This window comes from Notolepis coatsorum (assembly GCF_963971535.1).
Source record: "Notolepis coatsorum genome assembly, chromosome: 2".
Lineage (NCBI taxonomy): Eukaryota > Metazoa > Chordata > Actinopteri > Aulopiformes > Paralepididae > Notolepis > Notolepis coatsorum.
The window spans coordinates 168,777,822-168,791,073 of NC_140166.1; the positions used below are offsets into that span (position 1 = coordinate 168,777,822).

Sequence of the window (13,252 nt, forward strand, 5' to 3'; positions counted from 1 at the left end):
TTATAAATGGCCTTTTTCAGTGTTTAGCATTGTTTCCTAGCTATGTGGACTTATATTAATATGATCTATGTCTCTAATTCTCATATTGGCGCATTCTTCCAATTCTCCTCTCACAATATTCACCCTCACTGAACTGAGTCATCTGAAAATGTGCTGATTTGTGATGTCAGAGACTCAGCTGCATAATAATGTGGCCCCATGTGGCATCAGGCCACACCATAGGCGGAGTTTGAACTTGACGCCAGGGGGTGCGACAGCTAGGCGATCGATAACAGCGCGCACGCTCAGCGGGTGCGCGCGATTTTTTTGACCTTTATTTTATTATTTTAGCGTTTTTACAATGCCCTAACCCCTAATTTTTTATTTTATTTAGGTAGTACAGCAGCACACACACACACTCACACACACAGCACTACGGGGGATCATTTTTAACTGACTTGAAAAATGGAGGCTCTAATTATTATTATTCATATAGACTCTCGGTCTCGAGCAATAATAATTATTACAGCCTCCATTTTTCGTGGACGAAAAATATACCAGACTATAGATATCAATTTTCCCGAAATAACGCTACCTGCCTCGACAAAATCCGTGCATTGGTTATCCAGATACATTAATTATCATCTCAGAATAAGTGGCTTTGTACAAGCGTTACAATCTATCGCGCGGGGCATTCTGCTGCTGCTGCTTGGTGCTTGGCCGCGCGTTAACCCTTTCACTGCCACACTACAGAAGGTTTGCCTTATAATGTGACATGATTACTACTATAAAATGAATGTATTGTAAAACAAAACATAATAGAATTCAGATTTGTTTCTCACAATTATTATAATTTTATTAAAATAAAAATAATCTTGATTTTTTTTTTTTTTTTTTTTTAAGCAATTTCACCCCCGGCCACCAGGGGGTGCAATGCACCCCCTGCACCCCCATAAACTCCGCCCATGGGCCACACAGTGGTTGGAGCCCAGGCTCAAAACGGCTTAAGATCTTGAGGTAGAAAGATGCTGTTTTTGAGTACTTGATTAGAAATACAAAACAATGAATTAAAAAAAAAATAATACAGAGGTGTTCCATAAACTCACAGGAATTGTGTAAAAGTGCCCAAATAGTGAAAGAAATAGTAAAATAGTTCAAAAACAAAAAAAATTAACAGGACCAACATATTTTTAAGGCTGAAAGTACAGAAAACCCAGACATAAGTCCTCAGATGAGACTGTAGAACCCTTGGGTGTTTTTTACTTAGCCAAAAAAATACATTACCGTCACCTTCACCGTTCCAGTTTTTAAATCCTGAGTCAAGCGCCAAAAATAACTAGGCTGAAGCCATGCCAATGAGTTGGTCGTCTAGGCTCTGTGCCTGAGTGTGTATGAGAATGTGTGGTGTGTGTGGTTGTTTTGCGCAGAGCTGAAGTTGTTGTTGGGCGTTTGATCGGGGGAGGGAAAAAGGGGGGGAAACGGTCTGTTTAGAAACATTTGCGGTGGACGATAGAGGGGCCAGACTCGTCATACTCCTGCTTACTGATCCACATCTGCTGGAAGGTGGACAGGAAGGCCAGGATGGAGCCTCCGATCCAGACAGAGTACTTACGCTCTGCTGGGGCAATGATCTGTAGAGAAGACAGGAGAGAATCCATTAGATGAGGGTACCAGCTAGTTTGTACATCTCAGTGCTTACTAGTCTTCCAACAAGGCAGCATAGGGAAATCCTATGAAACAATTGCCTACTTGAGCAGAATGATCCGAGGCTATAGTAGTGCATTTGGCCTAATCATCTCACCTTGATGTTCATGGTGGAGGGGGCCAGGGTTGTGATCTCCTTCTGCATCCTGTCAGCAATGCCGGGGTACATGGTGGTACCTCCAGACAGCACGATGTTGGCATACAGGTCCTTACGGATGTCAACGTCGCACTTCATGATGCCGTTGTAGGTGGTTTCATGGATACCGCAGGACTCCATACCTGGAGAGAAGAGGCACAGCGGTCGTCAGTGAAGTGGCAATAACAGATGCTAGCACTATAGGCAAGAGGTCTCATCTGGGCCGTTTTTGGGAAAGCAGTGATCGACTACTCACCGAGGAAGGAAGGCTGGAAGATAGCCTCTGGGCAACGGAACCTCTCATTGCCGATGGTGATGACCTGTCCGTCGGGCAGCTCGTAGCTCTTCTCCAGGGAGGAAGAGGAGGCAGCGGTGCCCATCTCCTGCTCGAAGTCCAGGGCGACATAGCACAGCTTCTCCTTGATGTCACGCACAATTTCCCTCTCGGCTGTGGTGGTGAAGGAGTAGCCACGCTCTGTGAGGATCATAATGAGGTAGTCTGTGAGGTCACGGCCGGCCAGGTCCAGACGCAGGATGGCGTGGGGCAGGGCATAACCCTCATAGATGGGCACTGTGTGGGTCACACCATCACCGGAGTCCATGACGATACCGGTGGTACGACCGGAGGCGTACAGGGAGAGCACGGCCTGGATGGCAACATACATGGCGGGGGTGTTGAAGGTCTCGAACATGATCTGTTGGAAAGACATGAGAAAAGTGAATATTGGGTGTGGCAATAAGCAAGGCCTTAGCTGTGGGCACTGCACTCAATACATGCAGTAGTGTGCATGCATCCTAGGATGTTAGTTTGAGAAAAGGTGCAGCAATACATTCCTCACACATAAGTTGTGCATGTTAAGATTCTCAAGTAACATGAGCTCTCTAGCACCTTTCGGTACTGTAGGTCACGCCAACATCGTTGGACGAGCTAAAGCTCTTGTGAATCTACAGTCCCTTCTAAGATCATTGAAAAATCCCACAATTAAGTCTGTCGCTCTGGGCGGCAACAAAACTTGTCGTACAAGTGTTGCAGAGAAATGTCAACGGTAGGCTACTCACAGTTGCACGAGGGTTTTGGACAGACGCTTGGGGTTGAAAGCTTGGCGTTGCTAACAAACATTTTAAATAATTTTATTTTTTTTATCTTTTTCCCCCTCCTTTTTCCTCCGATTTTTCTCCCATCCCAATGTTGGTCGTTATGCCAATTCCTAATCCCCTTCCTGGTCGCTGCGCACTTACCCCCCACAGTCGGTCTGGGAGAGTGGAGGCTACCACGTGCTTCCTCCGACACACGTCCAGCCAATCAACCGCTTCTTTTCACCTGACAGCGCGGATTCTCACTGAGAGGGCGTAGCGTGTGGAAGGATCACACTATCTCACTGTCTGTAGTGCGGTAGTTAAAGGGTTAACCTTCTGTAGTGTGGTTGTGAAAGGGTCAACCCTTTTTGTCAGTGAAATGGCCTACCCGCGCTTAGCAGGCGCCCCCCGACCGAACTGTAGGAGTCGCTGTTTACAACGACCCGGACCCACCCCGCTAGCTTCTCCCACCCTCTAATACTGCCAATTGTATTAGTGTGAACGGCCAGCCAAGCTGGTGACAACCCCGGAGCTGTGAGCTGGATTCGAACAGGCGAATCCAGCCGCTCCGGGGTTGGTGACGAACGCAATCTCCGTTACGCCACCTGACCGCCTCATTTTAAATAATTTTAATAAAAATCAACTTAAGCTAAAACTGCTTTTCAAAATGGCTGCCTTTCTGCATTGTGACATGGGTGGTGTGCCAAGCAATGCAAAAAAAATTCAGAAGGAGGAAGGCAGCCATTTTGAAGGAAAGCAGTTTTTAGCTGAAGTTGACTAAAAAGTTTATTAAAATTATTTAAAATGTCGTTATTATTAGCAACAGCAAGATTTCAAACCCCTAGTACCGAAAGGGGCTAATGAGCTCTCATACTATGGTCTACTGGTTGAACTATATCATTCTTTATGGCAGAGAAAAGCAGCACACAGTCAATAGAAGACCTGTAGTTTCCAGAGAAAGACTGATAGATCATCTTATAGGAGGGGGTCCTGGAGAAGAGGGGGGAGAGTAAGAATAGAAGGAGGAAGAGGAACACCAAGAAGGAAATGGCCTAGTTCTGAACTAACATCTAACAAAAGATAGTATGACAATAACAATGGATACGAAACTTTAAAACATCAGCCATAATGAACATGGGTGTGGTGGGTTTATACCTGGGTCATCTTCTCCCTGTTGGCTTTGGGGTTAAGGGGGGCCTCTGTGAGCAGGACAGGATGGTCCTCGGGGGCGACTCTCAGCTCGTTGTAGAAGGTGTGATGCCAGATCTTCTCCATGTCGTCCCAGTTGGTGACAATACCGTGCTCAATGGGGTACTTGATGGTGAGGATACCCCTCTTGCACTGGGCCTCGTCACCGACATAGCTGTCCTTCTGACCCATACCGACCATCACTCCCTGGGCAAAGAAAAGAGTGATATGGTTAGATTTTATGTTTATATAGCCGTATACCACCATTGAGCCAAGATTAGCGATAATTTAAAAGTGAAATCCAGTATGTCATTATGTCCCAAATAACAATTAGCTTGACAGTGGTGGAAAGCATTATGTCGAGTAATGTGAGAATTAGCATAATACCACGATTTTAAAATGTAGCTAGTGCCAATACAACCTTTTGTTTAAGGGCCTGGGTTTTCTCACCTGATGTCTGGGGCGGCCGACAATGGAGGGGAAGACAGCACGAGGCGCGTCGTCTCCGGCGAATCCGGCTTTGCACATACCGGATCCGTTGTCAACAACCAGTGCGTCGATTTCATCTTCCATGGCTGAGCTGTAAAAAGCAAGACAACCGTTTAGTCAAAGGCTACTTCTTTTATGTGGCGTGAAGAGTCAAATCCAAATCCGAACAGCGCCCCTATGACGCAGCAAGTTCTCACTTCCTGTTGCCGACACCTGCAGTTCGCACGCTAAACCACGAGGTTTCGGTAATTTGCTTCCTTTAGCCAATAGCCAGATTCAATCTCCCCTTGTCTGTCTTTTTGGGCGTGTGATTTTGTGAGTTGTTACTACATGATTTCCTATGTTTTTAATGTTTGCTTTTATGTTGTTTGAAACACTGTATTGCTGCTATCCTAGCCATGGCTAGCTCAAAAAAGAGATTGTGTAATCTCAATGGGAATCGCCTGGTTAAATAAAGGTTAAATTAGTAAGATTATATTTCAGCCGTTAATGAGTCCTATGTGGCTAATTTGGTTGATCGTGATGATGATGCCATTCGATGCATTAAATAGCAACATAGCTACACCCTGTGAGGGCCGACGTTCCACTCCACTGGTCAAATTACTTACTCGTGAGTAGTACGTCCGCTTATAAAGAAAAGCAATGTCCACAGCCGCTCCAGTGCAAAGTAAAGATATCCAAATGGTTTATTTGCAAAGTCTTGCTTTACAGAAGTGGTCCTAAATCTACTTTCCTAAATATTCCTGTCACTAATACTACTACAAGTGGCTCCTACTAGCTACAAGTACTAATACAGGCTACAAGTACAAGGTAAGAAAACGCCAAAATCACAGCCGACTCGACACATGAAAATTCCTTCGTAATGTGAAAGCCGTAAATCCACTTGTTGGCTTCTGGCTTCAGTCCATGGTTGAGTCCATCCGTTCAGTCCTATTCAGTCTGGTCGAAGATGCAAAAAGACCCGTTCTGACGAAACACCCGCTTATATAGAGACCCAAAGGTTCTAGAATGTTCGGTTATGACATCATACGGTGACATCACAAAGGTTCCAGAACTTTCTATCATGACGGCATACTGGCATACGGCAAACTTTCTAGAAGGTTCTATGTTCTAGAATGCTCTATTATGACAAATACGACGGTTCAATGACTCTCTCTTAATACCATCAATATTAAACATTCATATAATACAATAACCTAAACACATATAGCTTTGGATCTTACACCCTCTATAGCAGGGGTCGGGAACCTATGGCTCGCGAGCCATATATGGCTCTTCTGGTGACAGCATATGGCTCCCAGAATTTTTTTAGTAAATTTTTATTTTTTTTAATACTTGTGATATTTCTTAAAAATACTGTGTCATTTTAAAGTAAACAGAAATTAGTTTTGAAGATACAGCTAATAGTATCTGTAGCTGAAGAGCAGAGCTGGCGAGGGAACACAAGTGGACAGAAATAAAAGATCTTCAACTTGAAGACCAGCTGATTCTTAAAACTTGGAACGAGCTTCCTGTGACATACCACACAATGCAGCGTGAGTATCGCCGTATTGACCATGTTTGGCTCTACATATGCATGTGGGCAGTCATTCTCGCATATGAGGAACATTAAGACCAACCTACGCTCACGTTTAACTGATGGAAGCCTCAACGCCTGCATGAAGCTCAACCTCACCACGTATGAACCAGATTACAAGGCCATCAGCAAAACCATGCAGCACCAGAAGTCGCATTAAAAGTAAGACATATTTAATTTATTATACGTTAAAAATACCATATGGCTCTCAATGAAATATATTTAGAAATATTTGGCTTTTATGGCTCTCCCAGTCAAAAAGGTTCCTGACCCCTGCTCTATAGGATCTTATTCAGCTTGTCTTGTACAGTATGTGGCACCATCAGACCAGCAAGGGCATGACGTGTCTCGGAGGAGAAGCGCTGATCTAGACCTGGGCATGTCTGGTATGCAGGGGTGTAAAGTACTTGAAGGGGGTGTAAAGTACTTGAGTAATTGTACGTACAATACTGTTTGGGGGGATTTGTACTTTACTCGAGTATTATTAGGTTTGTATATTTGTACTTTTACTCAATTACATTTCAGAGAAAAAAATACATACTTTTTACTCGTTACATTTAAAATGCAGACCTACAAAGTACAAAGTTCAACCATTTTAATTGTTAACGTTATTAACTTATTAATTCTGCGGCCGCACTTTATTTAAAAACAGCCAATCAAATCCCCATCAAACAGCCAATCAAATCCCCATCAAATGTGAGCGTATGCTTGGTTTCATTCCAGCCGTGCCTAAACACGAGCTGATGATTTCACTAATTGGCTCACCTCTTCAACTAACTCACCTGGTGCAATGTGTAGTTAAAATTTAAACTTGGCCCACAATGGAATGAGTTTGAGACCCCTGGTCTATCTCTTGCAATAAAACAAAGTTTTTACTTTTACTTTTTATTAAGTACATTTCAAAGTAGAAACTTTTTTAATTTTACTCAAGTGAGTTTTTTGCCAGATACTCTGACTTTTACTTGAGTACGATTTTGAGACGGTACCCATACTTAAGTATAATTTCTGAGTGCTTTTTACACCCCTGCTGGTATGACATGCCATTTGGTGGCTGCATGGTGGAGCAAGTGGCATGCTTTCCTGATAAGACATTAATTTATGATCTTCCAATGATTGGCTCACACCTCTGTACTGAACTTGGGACATCTGCTTTTAGCTTCTGTGCTCCAGACATGTGGAACATGAATGAATGAAAACTTTATTTAACAGATTGCAGAATGGGTAAAATACAGTACGGCTCAATACACACAATTGTTAACACATTGGTTGCCAACGATGAATGACGAATTATCGCTTGGTTGCCACCATCATCCGCTTGGTTGCCACCACTCTAATCAATGAGAGGACGAGCACATTTGCGAACGCTTAAACTATATCTTAAATTATGGCTATGGTTCTAATACACCCGTTGCTTATCAATGACTTGCTTGCAGTCAACATGTACGAAACGTATAGTTTTTTTTGGGAAATTTCTAGAAAGACAAAAAGATTCTCCAGTAATAGCCATTTCCTGGAATACACACAACACGTTGTCATTTTCCGGCTGATTTAAGAATCGTTTTCAAATAAACGCTAGATTATCGATAGTATGTGTACTTATGCACGCTAGAGCAGCAGGCTGAAAAATCGATTATCTATGCCGTGCCTGGCGCTAACGTTACACACACACTGTACACACACAGGAGACACGTTGTGAACGCTGTGAAAAAAAAACTCTGATTAACCCAATACTGGTAAAATAAAGTCCTTACCTCAGATCAGATGTTCTGCAAAAAGATTAATCCAATTCCTGCTCGCCATTCCAAATATCGATCGCGTTTATTGATCCAACGTTATACCTCGAAACACATAATCAACGCTTCTTCCAGTCCCCTCAATGAATGCAATAGTCTCAGGTTACATGCCTCAGAAGTAAAATATGGAGCCCGGAGTTTTTTTTTCTGATGCATTCCCATCGACTTCATTCCAATGGGTGCAATACCATCCGGGAGACGATAGGGGGCGGTATTTGCCCTTTTCTAAGTCAGAGCCATTCCCAATGATAACGTGAGGCTGGATGGATGAAAAATGAATGGATATCGCTAATAAAAGAAATAACGATTAAATAACGAGATTTCTCGTCATTGGCAACCAACGCATTGGCGGTCAACAACGAGATTTCTCATCGTTGGCACCCAATGTGTTAAGGGGATGCAGACCAGAGAAAGACGTTTGTCTTGTTTACATCAGGGTCCCCCATTTTCAATTCATAGTGACATTTATGACATACACAACATACATGACATCATGACATTTATGGCCTAGGAACATACATGACATACAGGTATATAGTACTGTTACATTTGTGACATATACGATATGCAAATATACAGTACTGTTACCCATAGATCCTAACAGAGAATATATACATATGATGGGGAGAAAATATATACATACGGTGGGGAGGAGACTGTCCATTAGGAGGGGGTGGGGGGGGGTTTGACATTTACGGTGGCCAGTTTCGAATTGCAGCCTCCCCTAGGTGCTCTTTAAGAGCGGTTTTGAATGTGGGTAGGGATTCACATCTTTTTACGGCTGTGGGTCGGGCGTTCCACATTGTTGTGGCATAATTGCGGAATGTGTTTAGTCCCTTGTTTGAGCCGAATCTGGGTTGAACATGATTTGTGGAACTCCCTCTGGTGTTGTGGTCGTGGGATTCACTGACCTTTGGGAAATATTTCGACATGTACATGGATATCTTAGTGGTGTAGTGTATCTTGTAGACCAGGCCCATTGCAAGTTGCTGTACTCTGTTGTCTACTGCTCTACGCCATCCTAGGTTGTCAAAATGGGCAGGGGTGAGGTGGGTTTTAGGAGTAAGGTCAAGCAGTAGTCTGACCAGTTTCTTTTGTGATGTTTGTAGTCTTGTTTTTAGGGCATTTGAGGTGCTTTGGTACCATGAGGCGCAAGCATAGTCGTAGTACCCTTGAATGAGTGCTCCTGTTAGAGTCTTCAAGGTATTCTTGTTTACCAGAGAGGAGATCCGGTACAAGAATCTTGTTAGTTGGTTGACTTTTTTGATTACATTGGTTGCCATTTTGTCACAGGAAAGATTTGCCTCTAGGATGGAGACGAGCGCCCTTTTCGACCGTGTGACATTGTTCAGAAAGTTTGGTGCACTTGACAAACTTCACCCCCCGAACCGCACAGAGTCCTCACGAGTCCACCAAAACTATATACAAAGTGCCCTAAATCAACTTTCCAGCCCCAAGTCAACTGTCAAATGATGTCAACTGTCAACCTGAATTAACATTCAGTATTCAATATTGTCTGATTCAATATTAACATTCAGTATTCAAGTAGAACAGCTAGCTAGCCGTTGTGGACACTCACCTTTCCACAGCAAACCGGTAGGCAAAGGCACCTTGGTTGAGAAATGCAGGCTTCAATCTATGTTGTTTAGTCTATCTGTTCAGTACTGTTCAGTACTGTTTCACGATGCACAATGAGATCTTCTGAGAGAATTGTTGAATAGATACACAAATGTTCTAGAATGTTTGATTATGACATCATACTGTGACATCACAAATGTTCTAGAATGTTCTACTATGACCAGGGACGCGGGAACTAGGGGTGCGACAGGGGCTGCAGCACCCCCTGCTGGCGGGGAGTGCAACTGCAAGGTTGTTTTGGATTTTATTCCAAATTTGTAACCGAGGCTACTCATGTCACAGAGCGGAGCGGCACTGCAGATTTACCCTACTCTTGGAATTCATTCAGATCGTCATAGGGGCGCTGTCTCGATAATGCAGTGTTATTAACAGCATGTTGCCGACGCATGAACCGGTTGGGATTCGAATAGACGCGGCCTGGAAGCGGCAACGCGGAACTGGAAATCCGTTGGTAAAAAAAATAGACACAGCGGCTGCGCCCTGCCTGGGATAGTTAACTTTTGGGACGCTGAATTCGCAGTAAAGGAATATATGAACAAGCCAGCAGAACTGTATATGATGAATTGAAAATGGGGGACCCTGATGTAAACAAGACGAAAGTCTTTCTCTGGTCTGCATCCCCTTAACAATTGTATGTATTGAGCTGTACTGTACTGTACCCATTCTGCAAATCTGTTAATAAACTTTTCAATCAATCAATCAATCAATCAAACTATCCGAGCCCCCGGGAGGGTGATCGAAGACCTTTTGCATGTCGGCGATCATGTATGCGGGGAACGAATTGCAGAGGGAGGGCGCAACAGCCAGGTGGGGTAAGCTGGGCTGTGATGTGTGCATCAGAACGGTTACATTGTTTGTCTCGCACGCTCAGAGCGCAGAGTTGGGCAGCGGTATCCTCTAGTGAACGAGAGTGTTGGTTATGACGTGACGGAGCTGTTTGCAGATAGCGAGCATTTTGATGGTGGTGGCGATGTCTCGCAGACGATACAACTACAAGTATAATTATATAATATATATATTTTATAAAAAAAAAGATTATCGAAAAAAAAAAAAAATTTATCAAAAACGATCGATATCTCAGCACCCCCACTTCCCGCGGACTTCCCGCGTCCCTGACTATGACATCATACTGTGCCATCACAACGGAACATGTTTGAGTACCATTTGAATAATATAAATAATATGTTTGGTAAGGCTGTCCCCGAAGCCTGTTTTTGGGATTCAAACTTCGTCAGGGTACTTCGAACGGACGTTCGAACCTTCGTTTTTAATTAAAAAATTTAAATAAAGAAATTATAATTTTATTTAAAAAAAAAATCTTTTTTATATCCTCAAACTAAATCCTCAATTTGAATAAAGTGATTCAAACTTCGTCAGGGTTTTTCGAACGGACGTTCGAACCTTCGTTTTTAATAAAAAAAAGTATTCCCTTTTTTCTTTTATACATTTTTTTTTTCTTTTTTTTATATCCTCAAACTAAACCCTTAATTTGAATAAATTGATTAATCTGATTAAATGAGTCTTTTTTCTTTTATTAAATCAACTTTCCAGCCCCTGTCAACTGTTAAATGATGTCAACTGTCAGACCCGGCGGCATGGGCGGGCATTTGGGGGCCGGGCCCGCCCACTGAGTCAGCTGTGCCCGCCCTGGTAAAATTTAAAAAAAAATTATATAAATTATATATATATATTTTTTGCCAATCTAAGTCGACTATCCAAATCCTTAGTCGGGGACAGCCCTAGTGGGCACTGATGTCAACAACAACACTACTGAAGCTAGCAGGCACTCTGTGAGAATTTGTTTTCTACCCTCAAGAACATCTTTACAGAACATCGCCTTAGTATGCTTCATCGACGCAAGGCCAATTTAATTCAGTTGGCATTTGAGAAGGACTTAAACAAAAAAGTTCAGGAATGAGTAGAGGGACAGTGTTTTAAGAAGATTTCACTCTGTCCCCAAACGTTGCTTGCCGCTCTACTAATGATGGTGAGTAGCCTGTGGAGGAATTTTGTTTGCTTTTTTATGCACCTTATTTTTGTCAGTTCAGTTCAGTTTGTCAGTGAATTCAGAAGTGTTGAATAAATGGAGACTTGTCAAAGATATAGAATAGAATAGAAATGTATTATCCTGAGGGAAATTTGACACTGAAAATCACTCAACATTAAACATTTAGACAGAACAAGTCACGAATAAGAATAACAAAACAAATGGCCTAAGAATAGAATAAAATGAAATAGAATAAAAATAGAATAAAAGATACATTAAATAAATACAGTAAAAATATACTGAAGTCTACAGTAGGTGTAATATTGCACAGTGCTGTTTAAAAAGTAAGAGTCCATGAAGATGGTAACTGTCACTCTGTGCTCAGTGATGCAGTGAGGCACAGTGATGCATTGTATAGTCTGATGGCTGTCGGAATGAAGGACTTCCTGTGCCGTTCAGTGCTGCATTTAGGTAGCGTGAGCATGGCACTGAACATGCTCCTCCTGTCAGCCAAGTCTGTGTATAGTGGGTGGGAGGGGTTTTCCCTGATGGCCTGGAGCTTAGCAAGGTTCCTCCTCTCCGCCACCCTCGCTAGAGTCCAGCTCCACCACAACCACGCTACTGGCCTTCCTGACCATCTTATCGAGCTTGTTTGTGTCCCCTGCTCTCAGTCCGCTGCCCCAGCAGGTCTGTTATATATATATCCGTTCAGTCTGTTTTTGTATAAGTGATTGTTCTTAAGATAGAGAAATTAGATTTTTCAATTGCCTCTCTGCTGTTTAGTTCAGCACCGTGGGCAGCGCCAAGCAAGCCACAGCACCGCTGTCCCAGCTGAAACGTATAAAAGGGAACCTGTGTTGAAAAACCATTGTGCCCCCCCCCCCCCCCTGAGAACATTTTATGCCCCCCCACTAATTTGTTTCTGCAGCCTGGTCTGTGTCAACCTGAATTGACATTCAGTATTCAATATTGTCTGATTCAATATTAACATTCAGTATTCACGTAGAACAGCTAGCTAGCCGTTGTGGACACTCACCTTTCCACAGCAAAACGGTAGGCAAAGGCACCTTGGTTGAGAAATGCAGGCTTCAATCTATGTTGTTTAGTCTATCTGTTCAGTACTGTTCAGTACTGTTTCACGATGCACAATGAGATCTTCTGAGAGAATTGTTGAATAGATACACAAATGTTCTAGAATGTTTGATTATGACATCATACTGTGACATCACAAATGTTCTAGAATGTTCTATTATGACATAATACTGTGACATCACAAATGTTCTAGAATGTTCTATTATGACATCATCACTTACCTTTTTTCTTCACAAACATAGCCACAACACTGGTAAACAAACTACCCTCCCACTCAGGGCATTATGGGGTAGAACACATAGTAGCATACTACAAGAACCTAGGGGTCCACAAAGACGACTTCAAACTGGAAATGGTAACAACAGATGAGGTACTCAAAAAAACTGAGCGCCCTCCAACCGAACAAGGCCACTGGCCATGACAACATCCCCTCCAAATTCCTCAGAGACTCAGCAGCCGCCATCACCCCAGTCATCACACACATAATAAACCTCTCCATAAAACAGGGACACGTCCCCAATGACTTCAAAATTGCGAGAGTAACACCCCTGCACAAAAAGGGCAGTAAATTAGACCCAGGCAACTACAGCCCT

General features: G+C 43.0%; 1 protein-coding gene across 1 annotated transcript; it reads right to left on the reverse strand.

Annotated features, from left to right (window-relative positions):
• Positions 1-1,466: 1,466 nt before the first annotated feature.
• Positions 1,467-4,657, reverse strand: LOC311246476 (actin, cytoplasmic 1-like; the record flags this gene model as incomplete). Its single annotated transcript, XM_084336630.1, has 5 exons — positions 1,467-1,610; positions 1,781-1,962; positions 2,076-2,514; positions 4,052-4,291; positions 4,535-4,657. 5 exons carry the CDS (start codon positions 4,655-4,657, stop codon positions 1,467-1,469), a joined length of 1,128 nt encoding a protein of 375 aa, XP_084192756.1.
• Positions 4,658-13,252: the final 8,595 nt, after the last annotated feature.